The 16,377-nt window shown below is 47.6% G+C and overlaps 1 protein-coding gene across 1 annotated transcript; it reads right to left on the minus strand.

Annotated features, from left to right (window-relative positions):
• Positions 1-11,832: 11,832 nt before the first annotated feature.
• On the minus strand, positions 11,833-15,221 carry FEZF1 (FEZ family zinc finger 1). Its single transcript, XM_080393961.1, has 4 exons — positions 14,387-15,221; positions 14,064-14,198; positions 13,650-13,782; positions 11,833-13,014 (listed from the first exon to the last, which is right to left on the minus strand). The coding sequence occupies exons 1-4, from the start codon at positions 15,182-15,184 to the stop codon at positions 12,713-12,715; spliced, it is 1,368 nt and encodes a 455-aa protein (XP_080250087.1). The 5' UTR covers positions 15,185-15,221; the 3' UTR covers positions 11,833-12,712.
• Between the last annotated feature and the right edge of the window lie 1,156 nt (positions 15,222-16,377).

Raw genomic sequence — 16,377 nt, forward strand, 5'->3', positions numbered from 1 at the left:
TAAAGCACAGTTCATGCAACCAGTTTTAGAGGAGATCGATCACGCTCCAGAAGTGCTTACTTCTCTCCAGTGTATCTCCAGGCTGGACAGGTAGATCAGCAGTAGACAATTAGACTGTGAACACTTTCTATCAGGGAAGATTAATGTCAGACAAAGACCCAAAAGAAATTTTTTCCAATGTTTCTCTGCATCTGTTGGACAGAATTCCAGAAAAAAAATGCATGTATTTTGAAGTCTTGCATGTAATACTTTGAGTATTTCTAGGTCATTTTCCCTTGCTTTGAGCAGTTTGACCCAGGACAGTATGTGAAGTCAGGGTCATCACTTTTTATAGAATCGGTAACACTAAATACTGGAAAGCGGAAACATTGTGAGTATAGAAAAATATATATAACAACCTTCTAAATGATGCTTCCGGCCTGTGTCACCACACCAGACAGCCCCAAAAACATGGTGCCATGTCTGAGTGGACCATATGGTTGAAGAAGCCCTGGAAGCTTCTTAAAGCTTCTTGAAGTTTTCAGTCCAGTCCTCCTCCTCAGAAAATGAGAGAGCAGACTGCTGGCTTGGACATCCTCTGTATGTCCAGCACAGATTTTTTTTCCTGTAGATAGGCAATCAATCCAGCCTTCCATGGAAGCACCACCTGAACTGCATAAGCACAAACACACACAATAGCTGCCTCTGTATTAGTAAACAAAACATACATTGGACTGGTTTGCAGGGATTTAACCTAGCTGGCACAAAACCAACCTGTATCTATATTATTTGACTTTCTTACTCTCCAAAAACAGAGTGGTTGCATCCACCCTGCCCAGTGGGAATGATCTCTGGCCAATACTAACCCCTTAACTGGGCCTGGGAATTGTTTTGGCTGGCCCACACTAAACCGTGACAATGACTGAGCTAACCAGTCCGATAGAATGGACAACTCCATTCCAGTGCCCAAGAGGGTTTCACAGCTCTATTTAATCAATTATCTTGGAATTACCCAATACCACCAGCCACATGGTTGTGTGGCAGGACCTGTACAGCTTTCCTTTTGCTGAAGCAGAGTCGATGTCTCCACGATGGCGTCATTTACAAGCAGTTTCCATTCTGATGCTGCATTGAGCAGGAGGATTCCATGCAAGCCAAACATGTATGCGCAGTGTCCCTGACAGAATCAGGGATTCAAGCTGGGATGGTAAGACACAGGTACCTGCTCTCTGCAGGAATTTGTCCAGCCCCAGACACAAAATGAGTATACGGTTACAGGTTTGAACGTGTATACATAAAGTATTTTTTCCCTCTGCCTTTGTGTGTGAGGGAGAGAGAGGGGTGGGGAGAAAGAATTAACTACTTATGCAAAAGGAAATTATGGGAAAACAAGTTTCTAATCTTGGGTTTTCCCAAAAACCTCCCACTGAATTTCCGTTGTTTGCTTTCAATTGCCAGTCACAGAAAACAATCGCTTAGATCTCTGCCCTTCACAGCTGAATCATCAAGCAAAGATTTAATTCAATTGGATTTCACAGAGATGACAGGATCTGTCAGTGACTTCAGCAGTGAAGATTTTCTCCTATGTCTGGTTTTACATGCCAGGCTTATTTGTGCTTAGCTACAGTCTTAGACATGATCAGTGTGATTCCAGTGCAAAAACCTAAGTCAGACTGTTTCTTCAGAGCAGGGAGGGATCTGTTACGTATTACAGAGTTTTACAGCCAGAACAGATGCTCTAGTCATCCACTTCATCATCATGAGGAGCATGCTCCTCTTAATTAAAAGACTATATCATTCAAGGATATCTTGTTATGACCCACTTTTTTCTTTAATATGGATAAATATAAAATTATGGCATTAGATGTCAGATTGGGGGTTAAAAAAGACCCCACCATTTTGAATACCATCTGTCTTCCTTGACAACAGGTTCCTTCACTGGTGTCGTGAAGATTCAGGACAGAGAGAGCCAATAACAAAACACCTTCTTAACTTGTAGATACTGAACCCTCGCATCTTTCAATATGGCAAAGACAAGGAAAATCTCCTGGCTTGGGAAAACCAACAACAAAGCAAATGGACATCATGGTATTTCCTCACAAGGATCTCACGAGAGCTCAGTCTTGACTGTGCCCACCAAAAAGCCTGAATATCAAGAGTTCTATCCACAGAAAGCTCAAAGAAGAGCCAAGTTAGAGCCCTAAGCCATCAAATCATATTTGCAACCTACTCTCTTTTACTGGATAATAGCTTACACAATATATCACAAGAAAATTAGCAATCCCTTTACAGTGCTATTAGTGTTAATAGCTAATGAACTATAAAAGCAACAGACAGTTGTGGGTTGTTTTGTTTGGGGTTTTTTTTTTCTGATTGATTCATTTAAATTTAACCTTAATTTGTTTAGATCTCACTGAGAAGCTGCTACCTTATTCTGAGCTACAACTGTTGCAATTAGCAGCAGTATCCCACTGTGAGTACAAGGCTGATTGCATGGTACATGTCTGCAGCGGAATGACACTGCTCAGATATCTATTGAAGAGATAATGCTACTAAGTGAAAAAATGCAGGATTATCTATAAATATTTATTCAGCAGCACATTTTGAAACAGATTAGCATGGTAACATTTTGTGCATGGAAAGTACTGTGTGCCTTACTTCTTATACCCACCATTGTTGATGCCCAAGTATTTTTACAGATAAAACCAGAATTGTTAGATTTTTAGCATACACTTCCATCTTTCTTTCTATCTTCAGAATGCTTATATTGGGATTTAACATCTTCACAGACAGTTAGAACCAAAGTGGATAATATTTCAGCATATTCATATTATCATCTTTCAAATACCCATATCTCCCACTGATACTACTGAAATTGATGGCAAAAGCTAAGTTCTAAGAAGCTTCTATATAAGCTCTTAATAGATAAAAAGTTATTTTATTTAAAAATCACACAGCACTTTTTTAGATAAACCTTGAGAAGTGGATTTAAAAATCTGTATGCAAATTGTACATATTGTACAAATTGTAGATTTTCTGCTGCTTGAATATTATAGTATATCACCAGATTCTTAAAAATGGTAATAAAGTAAAATTTTAACGTACTTGAGAACATCCATATCAATTAGAATAAAGTCATCCTGACAGCTAGAAAAGCCCCATGGAAACGGAAGATTATTAGTTATGAACTAAGGTACCATAAACCATATTCTACTTTTTTTAGATTCCTGATAACACAGTGTAATTACCTACTAAAAATTGTCTTATCTGACCAGTTGGACTCAAGGCAGAGATGGGTTTTTTTCTATTCACTTTAATAGCATTTAAATTCCACTCTTGGTTATAAAAAAAAACCCAAAAAAACACAAAACCACCCCAAACCACAAAGAAACCTCACCCAGACTCCAGAGAACCTCAGTGTGATCAGAACAGTATATTTTATGTTAGCTCTGCAGTATCGCAGCCTGTCAGGAGCCCCAGCGCTCAAGATCAAGGGTCTCCAAACTGCAGATCTTCATTGGGAATGCATCACACAACCTGCAGGTGCAGCTGCCGCGTTGAGGAGATGTCAGATGGCTCACAGTGAGTTAGTGCATGCTGGAACATGGGCTGCTGGTTAATTCAGGTCCCCAGTGGAGGAAAAGGTGAGAAAGCAGGAGTGTGTCTGCGGTCATCACCACCACCTTGTCCAAGTTGCAGCTTCACATCTGATCCAGCCCCAGCAGTCTTAAGACCACCACGAAACGCCTCCTAGTGCTTCCTCTCCTCTTGGCTTCCCAGGTACAAGGTATGGGTATGATGGCTTTCAAACATTTGAAGAGGCTGATAGGTATCCAAGTGTCAAGAATGTTATCTGCACTCATTGCAAAAGCTTCATATATAAAGCAAGAAGCATTGCCTTTTATGTGACTTCATACAACCCAAAGTATTATATGTGAGTGGGAAATACGGGGAGGTTTGTATAGTCAGATTTGCTTCTGCTAGCCTCTGCTAGGTGAATACACTCATTCTCCAGTGACATTATTTTCAAATACTGTTTTTCTTGGAAACTTACAGATATCCAAAAGAAATTCCCCTCTGAGGAAGAGCCTTTTTTAAAAGCAAACAAAGGACAGGTTTCCTGATTCTTCCGAATAGTTGCAAAGTTCAACAATTCAATAGATTCAAGTTAATTTTGAGGTTTTCCTTAAAGAGGTAGGAGAAGTCTCCTATGAATTTAATTTTTCTTCACTGAAAAACCCAGAACTTTCTGTTCCCTCAGCTGTACTAACTACTACAAACAGCAACCACTTTGACATTACCTGCAGCAGTTGCAGCCGATCTGCCCAGGCACTTTGCTGGGCTGTAAAGTCTTCACAGTTGAATACGGACACAACCATGGCCCCAGAAAGAATCCTTCCAGCTTGCACTGATGGGAACCTGGAGTCTCTCAAAACCGACCAGGTGCAAATGAGTTACATTTGAAAATTAAATCTAACAGTTTTCAGAATTCAGCTGATCCGGCACGAAAAAGTCCTTAATCTGCACAGCACAAGACGGACCATACGCATATCGAAGGGGAAAGCTGAAAACAAGCAAGCCGCACAGTATCTTACATGAGGCCATTTCGCATTTCTCTTCTTTCAGCTGAGACACTGCACAGCCAGGCGTGCAAGACACAGAGCCGCCAGCGATGACGGCACACACCTGCAAGGCAGCAGGGCTGGGATTTCATCCCTACTTCCAAGGTTGCTTGAAAACAAGACGTGCACTCCTGGGCTCCCAGCTAGAACAGCAGCTCTGTACCCTCCGAAAGCCTGACCCAGGAGGGCAGAGGAAGGAGTCCTTTTTGTTCACTGTCCTGCTGGCCCCATCAATGTTTCCATGTCAGATGTAAAACCAATTAGGAGGCTGGGAGAGTGCTTTCACTCAGCATTCTCCACAGCCTGAGGACTAGGATGGTCTCCTAGGATGCAGATGCTGGCGTTGTGAGTCAGCCCAGCAAGGCAGGGTACAGCTGCCCATCCTCTGACTATGTGGATAAGCAACTTCACCACCAAATTGTTATGCAAGAAGTAGGCTTAACACCATTTGCTGGCATTTCCTCTTGTCTTCCCAGAAGATGTAATAGAGGAGAGGGATGCTTTGGTAACTGAATTGCTTCAGGAGGCTGCCAGAACTGCAAACTATCTGCAGTGAAGGCAGTATCTACCACAGGAGGGACTGAATCTCTTTTTCATGCTGCTAGAGGCACCTATGTCTCTGCATTGATAGAGACATTGGAATAGAGAATACAGACATTTATGTTCATTTGCTTCCTGTTAAGATGCCCAAAATTTTGCTGTACGTATTGCCCAAGGTAGACAGGCTGGTTTGACTCATGCCTTGAATGAGATTGTTCTGAATTGAACTTTTCCAAAAAGAAAACAAAAATCCAGAAAATAAGTTATTCATAGCCTAATTACTTCATGTGGTGTTTAGCAACCACTTGATTTAAAAAAGGGTGGAGGGGTAAATATACCAAAACCTTGGATAAGACTGTGGACACTGTACAAGCTGGTGCTTCACACTTCTTAAGAAATTTAAAAAAAAACAACACCAAGCTAGAGCTCTGTAAAAAGAAGCAGGCAACTTGTACAAAGAATGTGACCAACAAAACTGGCTGGGAAAGCAAGAATGCCAATTAGTGAATAATCTCCTAATTCCAGAATTTATCCTCATTGTGCACTAGAGTGAAACCAAGATCTTTCACAAGTATTGCAACCCCACCCTGAGTAACCAACAGTCCTTTTCTGACACTCACAGGATGAAAACTTAATTCCCAGAATCTGGAATAGCAAACAGCCTGGGGACTGCTCCTGAGATGCCTGACATCCACATTTAAATGATTCCTATCTGCTCATGAGTTGCTGGAGCACAGTAAGATCATTTTTAACTAACCCACATTTGGAAAGGTGGTTCTCTTGTAAAATACTGGTGCAGAACATCTGCAGCTGGGCCAGTCACACACTGCAGAGCAGGGACCCAAGTCCCATCTCCAGCTCTCTCTGATCCTGTGGCTGCCATTTCTGCCAAGCAGTCCAAGGAGAGCAGGAAAGACCAAAACAGACCCCACCGACTCTATAGCAGGGGACAGACACTACTGAAGTGCTTGGAAGCACATGGGGCAGAAGGAGCATTTGAATGTGTGTGTGACCCCCTCGGGCAAGAACCCAACCCAGCAGACTCTTCTTTACCCTTAAGCTGTTTATCTCTGGTTTCAAGCAAATTCCTCCCAATACAAGTTTTTATACTAACGTTTTATCAAGACCTACTTGTAAACTTCTACAGAGAGTTATGAATGCTGATTTGTCAAAGAAAATTCTACAAAAAGAATTGGCAAAAAAATATCTTAAAAAGTAGCACCCTCTGTAATTAGTGTAGAGACAGATGTAAGTCAAATATAGTAAATGCAACTCAACTGTGATGTACTCTTTCAGCTGTGATGTACTCCTCCGGCTGCATAAACTGAAGTAGCTCTTTGCCCACTGGATCAGACACAGATGCAGTCAGTCTGGTGTGCAGTAACATTCAGCATCAGGGAGGATGTAGCACAATTTCTGACTGCTTTTTCAAGCACTATGAGTTTTGCATTGCTGAGGACTCAGCTGCCTGTCTCGTGACAGATCCATTTTGGGGTAACTCAGTCTCTGCTGTAGTTATAATCCTTACATAATATAATATTTTGACAAAGAATGTAACTGTACGCTGCATTTCTAAAGGTATGTGAGAAGAACACACCTAGAGAACCAGCACACTCCACAAGAACAGAAGAAACACTGTTTGTAGAGAGGGGTGTCTCTGCTTCTTAGGACTAGCAAATCAAAACAATCCATGACTTCATTATGTGAAATTGTAATAATTACAGGCTGTCCACAAAAGTAATTATGAATTTGTTTTGGTCTTTACCTAGCTGTTCTAGCCAGTTCTGCTGTAGCTCTTCAAACTGGACGTTCCCATGAAATGAAAAATGTAATCTAAATTAATTTCTGTATCTCTTGCACTTCCCAGGTTCACGGGATGCAAAAAACATTACTGGACGTAAGCAAGCATTGGCCCTCAGCTTTTAGCATTCAGCAGAAGTGTTTTTTAAAATGTATGCTTATTTAGGATATGTAGATTTGCTGTCAAACATAAAGGAAAAGAAAGATTATATGGTTCCTGCATTCCTCATAATAATTTTAATTATTTAAGAGCCAGCGTGTTGCTCCTTTAAAATATAGTAGGCTAAAAAATAGGATTACCATTTCTTTTTTATTTTCTGGTGGACACAGGAAGAGAAATAATCAATCAAAGTGTGTTCTAGTTAAATCTAAATAATTATTTTTCTGAATGTATTGTGGTTCAGGTTTTGTTTACCTTCTTCAGCAGAGATTACTTTTACAAATTCTTGCTTGTTCAGAAAAAAAAATATATTCATCCAAACATATTTATCATCCAAAGGTTTTTCATTATTGTTATTTAGAAAGTTCTTGTTCAAGATTATTTCTTTTAAATCTGAGTTAGGCAAGGTTTTTATGTGGAGGCATAAACTCTTCACATGTTTCATGGTAATATCAAGAGGTTAACAGGTGTTCTAGAAATGTTTTGAAAAGGTTTATTTTGTGTCATCGGTTGTATTTAATCCCTCTAGGCTAAAGTACCATGAACCAAGATTTCTTTTACATGCTGTGTCAGTCTGCAACTGAATCTTATAGACCCATCCCTGAAAATCAATGTTTAACCTACCTGTGCTGTTGCAGATAAACTGCTCATAGTAACATTTGAAAAGTATCACTCTTCCATTTTCCACCCAAAATAAAATTTATCATGTAATAATTTTTCACAGAATTATTCAGAAAAAAAAAATCAGAAAAACAGCGTCTCTGTGCGTTTTAAGTGATGGGTAACTGGAGATGATTTCTTAGAAATCACATAATAATGGTGGTGAAATATTAGCCATCTCAAAGGCAGAAAGGGAGGAGTTTTTCTATTTCCACAAGCATGGTTATTGGATTTAATAATGCGCTTAATCAAATACACAAGGATTCAATTACAACAGAGTGACTGAAGTATGAAGCCATTAAATAACTTCCATGAAAGCTTCAAAGGCGCACCGAAGATAGATACTGCCCATACTTTATCATAATCCCACCAGAGGTTTTAAAACAAGCAGCTTCGTATTGTTTCAAGAGTCACAGACTGCTGAAGCAAAATGACAACTTTCTGCAAGCCCACGGGCTAACGGTGGCTCCAGGCGGTGTTGCAGGGGGTCGCAGTGCGCTGTGCAGCCCCTGCGTGGTCACCCAAAAGCCGCCCAGCCTGCAGCCTCGAACCGCAGGAGAAGAGGGAGCCAGCCTGGAGTGGGGTTGGAGCTACCACCTGCTTTTACAAAAGAGGTGGGAGTTACTACTGAATTGTTACTACTAAGTTGCCAGCAGGTTACAACACAGTTCCTCTGTAAGGAAGGTACCTGTGCAAACCAGTAGCCAAATAGCCAGTGGGTGGAAAGATTTACATACCTACAGAGTTGTAATTATTTCATATTAGCATGTCAAAACACCAGCTGCAAATCAGGTCCCCATTTTCTTTACCAAGCACCAAAGAATAAAGGGGTGACTGTCCCATTCCAAGTATGACACATGAGGTGCAGAGTAGGAGCTTTCGAATTTCTAGTTTTCAAGCACTGTCCAGTTAAACTGTTCTGGTATGAAGCTGTGACCCACATACCTTCATTTGAGCTGGCTCCAGATGAATTTGTGGCACTTTGTTTAGTCCCTCTATTTTCACCACTGTGGTAATAAAGAAGGGAATTAAAAAAAAAAAAAAAAAAAAAAAAAAGGAAAATCTTAACCAAAATGCTTCCTTGAGTAAATATGCTGGATTTCTCTTTAACTACCTGTGAACTAGACCATGGTTTTAAGTAGCTATTGAAAAGCTTTGTGCTTAGTTTACACTTTGACATGCATGGATTTTTCTTTTAAAAAAACCAACAACAACATCATCAAAAAACCACAAAGGTCATTACTAATAGCTTTGTTTCCCCATGCCCCCCCCCCTTTTTTTTTTTCCATTGTTGGGGGATGACTGATCAGCAATAAAGCAGTAGTAAAGCAAAGCCAGTACTATTTCAGCTTCAGAAAGAACTCTGCGTGTGACTCCGTGAGGAGATCCTGATTTTGCTGTGTTTTATTTCTACAGTGATATACGGCAGCTTCGGTAATTCTGGTAGCTCTTTCAGATACGTGGCACTTTCAGCACTGACATGCAAACATAACTGTAGCATCTGACAAGCACAGAAGAAATTCAGTTTGATCTGAGAAATCCTGGGCAGAGACAGGGGGTAGAGGGCAGCAGCTCCTCCTTTACAAAGGGGTCTCTGCTGTGGAGCCCCATGGGCAGCAGACTTGTCTCCCTTTTATTCAGTACTGAAGTGAAGAGGTGGCGATTGATGGGGGGTGGGCTACAGGATGCTAATGCTCAACTCTGCAGCTCTGTTTTAGCAGATCCAAGCACACCAACACCCTTCTCCTCCCAGCATCCACAAGGGACTCGTAGAATGAGGCTGACCAGTTGTCGTATGGGATGCGGATAATATGGCAATGATGCTGACTGACAAGCAGGAACCCAAACATACAACCTTTCCTTTAGGTACATATGGGTCCATGTCTCCTATCAAAATTATTCTCAATTTAAAAAGAGAGAGAGAGAGAGAGAGAGAAAATTTATTAATCTTGTCTGTGGTAGGGAGAGCTGTTAACAGCTCTAAGCTTTGGATGTGTACGAAATTATAGCTTTTGTCTCTCGTGATGATTTCACCAGCTTCGAATTGCCTCTGACGATTAACTAGAAATTCACTTAACCTGAGATTAAACTTGAAAGACGGGAAATGAACGGTAATGCTGTGCAGGCCTTCCGAGACATGTATTAATCCCAGCCTTTGACACAAACATGGTTTTATACAGCAAAATAACAAATGAGCTATCCTTATCTCCGTGTGAAGTCCCACGTCTTGTAGCATTTACTTCAAGAAAACTAGGAAGGAGAAACACTTATCCATGCCCATCACTGACTTTCTCTACTTCACCTTGGAATAAAACTAGAGTGCCTCATTTCTACTCCATTTCAAAACACTGTCACTCCGGCACATGAGTTTTGTTGCAAGATAGCATTTTTCATCAAGACGACACAGAAGAACCCAGATTATGCTGTGATTGCAGATCTTTTACAGGAGTGAAGGCAAAATGCTGGTCACAGTTTATGAACCTTTAAATCGTCAATGGTCAAGTTGGAAATTTCGCTCTCCTTCTCTAACCGTACAAAAGGAATGAATTAACTGCCACTGCCTGGGGAAGCCCAAGCCCTCATTTCTCCCAGCACTTTGAAAACAGTCTGTAGAAACAAGGTAGAGCAAAGAACTGAGAGCATCTGGGTAACCAGAGCACACAGTTAGTGGTGTCTTCAGGCCTCGTATAGATGTTTGATTTGAGACTGATCTTACGTGGCCATCACAAGGGGGCCAGATCAGATTCTCCTTTCATTTCATCATATATTTACATTCATACCCTTTTGCCATGATATGAAATTCTTTTGCGACAGTTCCAGCATACCTGCAGTGCTTGAGTAGTTTTGAGCTGGTTTAAGAGTTACAAAATGAAGATACTTAGCACCTTGCCGAGGTGCAAGTTGCCGTATCTTGTACCAGCACTTGCTGAGCAATAAAAAAAAGTAAGTTGGACTTCTGCCTCGATTCATTCCACTCGAGCAGCGGCTCACGGAGACGGCACACCCACAAAATTTCAGTGGGATCTTGGGGACATCTTACCTTACACGTCACAAAAGTTTACCTTTGGCAAGCCAGGAAAGAAGAACTAGCGATGCGCTGCGGTCACCTGTTTGGGGAGGAATTAATCCCTGTTGAAGCGTGAACGACCCTCTCCTGGCCCCGGGAGCCGCGGAGAGCCGGAGGGGAAGCGACCGGGGGGGACGGATCCCCAGGGGCAGCCCCCCCTGTCCCCAGGGCTCTGCAGGACCCTCTGCTCCCTGCCCCTTCCCGGCCGCCTGCCCGCGGCGCAGCCCCCCCCCCCCCCCCCCCCCCGCCGCCGTGGGGAAGCGGGGAGCGGCTCCCCGTGTCCCCCGAAGCAGAGCCCCGCGCCCCGGGCCCCCCACGCCGCTGCACATGAACGCGTGTCCGCGCGCTGCGCCGAAGCCCCCCGACCCGACGGGCCAGCCGGGCGGCTCTTCCCGGGGAGCCGGGGGGGTTGCGCCGCGCAGCGGGGTGCCGCGGGGTCCGGCTGAGCTGCCGATCCGACCTGTTGCTGCGCCTGTTCGAAGGGCGATCCTGCGTTCGGAGGATTACTTCGGTAGTCCGAGGCTGTGAGAGGAGAAACCCGCTCCCCCCGCCAGCCGCTGTCCAGGGCGCACGGCGACGCTCCGGGGCAGACGTGCCGCTGCAAAGAGCCCGGCGGAGGGGACGGGGCCGCCTGCGAGGCGATGCCCCCGGCTGCGGGGTGTAACGCTTTGGGCACCGCTAAACCACGGCGCCTCGCTCCTTCCCACGCAGCCAGAGCCCAGGGAGGGTACCGGTGCTGCAAAACCGAGGCGAGAGCAGGGGTGCCCCGCAGGACCAGGCCACCCGGTTGCGAGGAGTCCGCTCCCCAGCGGCCCCGCAGACGTGCCCGCCGGGTCCCCCGAAAGCCGGGGCAAAGCCCCGGGCCCCGGCGCCGAGGGAAGCACCGCCCGCCCCCCGCTGCCCGGCGAGGACCCCCGAGCCCGAGGCGGGGGCTGAGGGTACGGCCCTGCGCGGGCAGCGGGAGGCGAGCGGGTATGTCCGTGCCTCCCGGGGGGAAGCAAACCCTTTTCCGTGCCGGTTTCGGTCACCCCCGGGAGCGCTGCAAGCCCAGCCGCCCCCTCCCGCAGCTCCTCAGGCGCCCACCGACGAGCGGCCTCCGCTTTCAAGGCTCGGCTTGGCAGAGTCTTCTGAGTAGCTAATAACATAACAACCCGGCTTTGATCAATCCGAACTAATTACCCCTCTTAATTAAAGTCTTTAGCGGTTGTTTCAGTGTTTTGGCAAGGAAGCGGGAGAGGTTTGCCGTTAGACAGCAGCCGCACCACTCTCCCCGCCCGGCCGAGCCGCAGCCCCCGGGCCGGCAGCGCCAGCCCCCGCCGCACTCACTCGCTCGGGTTCAAATATTTATTTCCACCAGATCAACGAATTCTTTTTTTTTTTTTTTTCCACGTGCAAGAATCAAATCGAAATTCAAATCCGTACATAGCGAACCAGCTCTGTCCATATAGATACGATATTCAGGGGGGAGAGGGAGAGGAGGAAACCAAGGGGGGTGGGGTGGGGGGAATAACCAGCAGGCAGCGGAGACAGGGCAGGATCAACACAATGGAAATATATATACATCGAAATAATTAAAGTGGTGCAGCGTTCCCGGCTCGGGTAATACAGATCCCAAATAAATACAGCAGAAATTGGCTTGGCGCTTTTTCTTTTTTTTTAAAACCATCTCTCTACCTGAGATGCAACGACAACATAAAATAGAGTCTTTAAAAAACACCAACAAAAAAAAAAAGGAAACAATCAGTCCCGTAAGCGTTAGTGGCGATATAGAGCATAATACACGAAAACCGCTTAACAGGTGCATGCAAAGAGGCGGGCGGGCAGCGGCCGGGGTCCAACCGTGGTCCCACCGGCGGAGCGGCCCTCCCCGCTGGCGGCCGCCCCTCACGGCTGGAGCGGCGGGCCCTGCAGCAGCGGCCCGGGCGGGGGCGGCTGGTCGGGCCCCCCCAGCTCGGCGGGGGGCCGGGGCAATCCTAGGGCGCTGTCGTGCAGCTTGCGGACGTGCTTCTTGAGGTCAAAGTTCCTGCAGAAGCCTTTGCCGCAGGTGGGGCAGGTGAAGGGCTTCTTGTCGTTGTGGGTGTGCATGTGGAAGGTCAGGTTGTACACCTGGTGGAAAGCCTTGTTGCAGATATTGCACTTGAACTGCTTCTCCCCGCTGTGAGTCAGCTTATGGTTTTTGTAATTGCCTGGGAACGAGACAAGAAGGGCAAAGAGACCCGGGGCTGAGAACCGGGGGCTGCAAAGAGGAGAGAGAAAAAAAAAAAAAAAAAAAAAAAGAAAAGAAAAAAGCCCCGAGCCCCGTCTCTTCCCCAGAGCTCGGCTTTAGCCGACAATGACCGCCGCGCTATCGGCAAACGCGCCTTGTCCCCGTCCTCCCCGCGGCTGTTCCCTGGGCAGAGGAGAAGGCAATTATCGAATAAACCAAAATCGCGTCAACTGCAGAAATAAACCCCCTAGCTTTAGCCTTCCCAGCAACACGGGGAGAAAAAGTAACCAAACCCCTGCGCTCGGAGGGGAAAAAAGGCGGCCAACTCGTTTGCCGACCGCTCCGGGAGCTGCGTGCCCGCGGTGCGCGGAGAGCGGGCGCTGCGGCGGAACGGCGGCACCGCGCTGCCCCGGCGGCCGGACCCTGCCCCACTCCGTGGGCCTGCCACGAGAAACGCACCGAGGCTAGCGACACTCAGAATTAACCTAAACCCCTAACATCAGAAATTAAAGCCGAAATCGACTCTTCCTCCCCCTTCCCCGTTGCAAATTGTCCCGGCGCTTGACCTCGCTCAGGGGGGTGCCGGGCAAGGGAGAGGACGCCGGAGACTGGTACCTTTCTGGTGAAATCCTTTGCCACAAAATTCACAGACAAAAGGTTTGTAGCCGGCGTGTATTCGCGTGTGCGTGTTCAGGGTCGAGCTGCGGTTAAAGGCTTTGCCGCACTGGTTGCACTTGTGTGGCTTTTCCTGGAGGGAAGCAAACGCCGAGTCACGGCTTGTCGGACGCCGGTGTGCAGGGCCCGGTGTGCCGGTGTGTAGGGCCCGGTGCTACCTGGCCGCCGGCCGCTCCCAGCGCGGCCCCCCACAGCCCCCCGACGCGCTCCCAGCAAGCGGAGCCCCCCGGCCCGGCCACCCCCCGCGCCGCGCCGCTGCCTCGGAGCAGCCGGACAACGCCGGGCTCCCCAAAAAGCGTGAGCGGAGGGGTCTCGGGGCGGGGGGGAGGGAGGAAAGGAGGGATGGAGGCTCACCTGCGTGTGGATGATCTTGTGCCGGCAGAGCGTGCTCGCCTGTCTGAAGCCCTTCCCGCAAACTTTGCAAACAAAGGGTCTGGCCCCCGTGTGCACCGGCATATGGCGAGTTAAGTTATAATGTGCATTGAATACCTTTGAGAGTGAAATCAGATAAACAAACAAACAAAAAATAATAAATTGCGATTAGAAGGCGAGAGAGCCGAGGGGAAGCCGTCGTTTAAAAATCAAGCGAGCGAGCGACCGACGGCCCGGCGGCCAGGCGGCCGGGGTAGGGGGCTGGGGAAGCGGGGGGAAGGGAGGCGGGCTGCGGCTCTACTTGCCTTTCCACAAACTTCACACGTGAAAACTTTGGGCTTGCTGCTCGGGGAGCCGCGGCTGAACTCCGAGGTCTTGTAGGCGATTTTTTCCGAGAGGATCTGAGCACTTTCTTTCATGTAATGCTGCAGCTGAGCCTGCGACAAGTCCTTGAAGGCGACCCCCGCCGGGTACTTGTCCACGGCCGGCAGCACCAGCTTGTTCCGCTCCGCCAGGTAAGCCTTGGGCTGCGGGTGCAGGGGAGAGCTGAGGAAATAAGAAGCTACCGGGTGGATGTTGACACTGGAGGACGGGTGACAAGGGCTGTCGCCTCGGTTGAAATAGCACAGGGCTCCCATGGCGTGGAAGGAGGAGTGATTGACCACTCGGGGTCTTACCAGTTTGTACTGCTGCAAGGGCAGGGCATCGCGGGGGAAATCTCCTTTCAAGCTCAGGGCACAGTTCAAGAGATCGCCGCAGCTAAAGGAGGGCGAGGAAGAGGAGTCTAAATGAGCCTTCCTGGGTTCCGCTCCGGCCACCGCCGCTTTGGGCAGGGGGTCGTACGCCACCGGGACAAAGGGGATCATGCAGGGGATGGAGGAGTTGAGGTGCAGCGGGTGCTTGGGGTCGCCTTTGGCCACGGAGCCGTGGAGGAGCTGCGGGACGGGGATGGAGCGGGGCTCTGGCGTCCGCGCCATGATGCGCTCAATGGAGAAGGCGAGGGGCTTGGGCGTGCTGATCATGTTGCTCCTGGCAGACAGGCTTTCTCTGGCCGGAGGAGTCGCTAGGATTTTGGTCGCCGTGTGGTGGCCACTATTGTCCATGGCTGGATTGCATTTGTTCGCCCGGTTTGAGCCGCTTTGGTAGACGCCTCTTTTTTTTCCCCTCTCCCCCCCCACCCCCCCCCGCCCTCCCCCCTCGCGCTCTCTCTCTTTCACTCTCTTTGCCCCTTTTCTTGTCACTGATCTGCAAGGAGGGAGACCAGCATCGCCGCCGTCACCATCACCACAGCCTCCGCCGGCGGAACCAGCCTTCTCAGTCCAGTGGACTCATGCCAGCCCATCACAGTTTACTTTGGCGCACCAATGACTCGGGACAATCGCTACTTATTTCTGTCAATAGAAAGTGTTGTGTCAATAACGCAGCCAAGATCTCGCCAATCGTTAACTTCCAAGAGGAGAAGGTAAACTAGATAATTGCTCAATTCGCTTCCAACAGTCAACAGGAAAAGTTCCCCCCCCCCCCCCTCCAGTAAGCGGCTACTTTTCATTGGCGCCCGCGCCTCCCCCGCCCAGGGAAGGAGGTGTCTCTCCCTCCTTGTTGCCTCTCCCCCCCTCTGCCTCCCTCCCTCCCTCTTTTTTATTATTATTATTTGCAATCTGCTTAACCAGGCTTTAGAGGCCAAGCAAATCCGAGATCAATTTTCTTGTTTGGCTTTAAGTGACATCATCTAAAATCATTGTCCAAGTGCTAAATAGGGATGTGAAACCCAATTCAAGGGCAAGCGCCAGGGTATTTGTCAAACGAGGTGCTGCAGAAGAAGAGGCTGGAGGGGAAGCTGTTTGTTTCCCTGCCACTTTCCAGCCCGAGCTCTCTTTGTGCGTGGGTGCGGGGCTGTGTGCCTGAGGGAGGGAGATGGCTGCTCTGCTCCTGGGACTGCTCCTGGTCTGCTCGCTGCCTTAAAGAACAAGGTCAGGTGGCGGTGAGCTTTCGGGAAACACAGTAAACAAATGAACGGGGAACTTGCGACAAGCAGACGGCGAGAGCAATGCATAGGGGTGCAGGAACCACCCGGGCCAAATCCAACGAATGCTTGCCAGCAAAGGGATGAATCCAAACCTGGCGCTGGGGAAGAGAAGGGAAGGGAAAGAAGGTAGGAAGAGGGAGTGTCTTTTAAATCTGAAGCACTGTTCATATATATACCTAAAGTAACCTGTGTATACCCTAGGTATAGCTTCTCTGCCCTTAAATAACGCATGCACAACACAAATACTGAAAACTCAGGGTTGGTTTAGAG

The sequence above is a fragment of the Falco punctatus genome (genome assembly GCF_963210335.1).
Source record: "Falco punctatus genome assembly, chromosome: 6".
NCBI lineage: Eukaryota > Metazoa > Chordata > Aves > Falconiformes > Falconidae > Falco > Falco punctatus.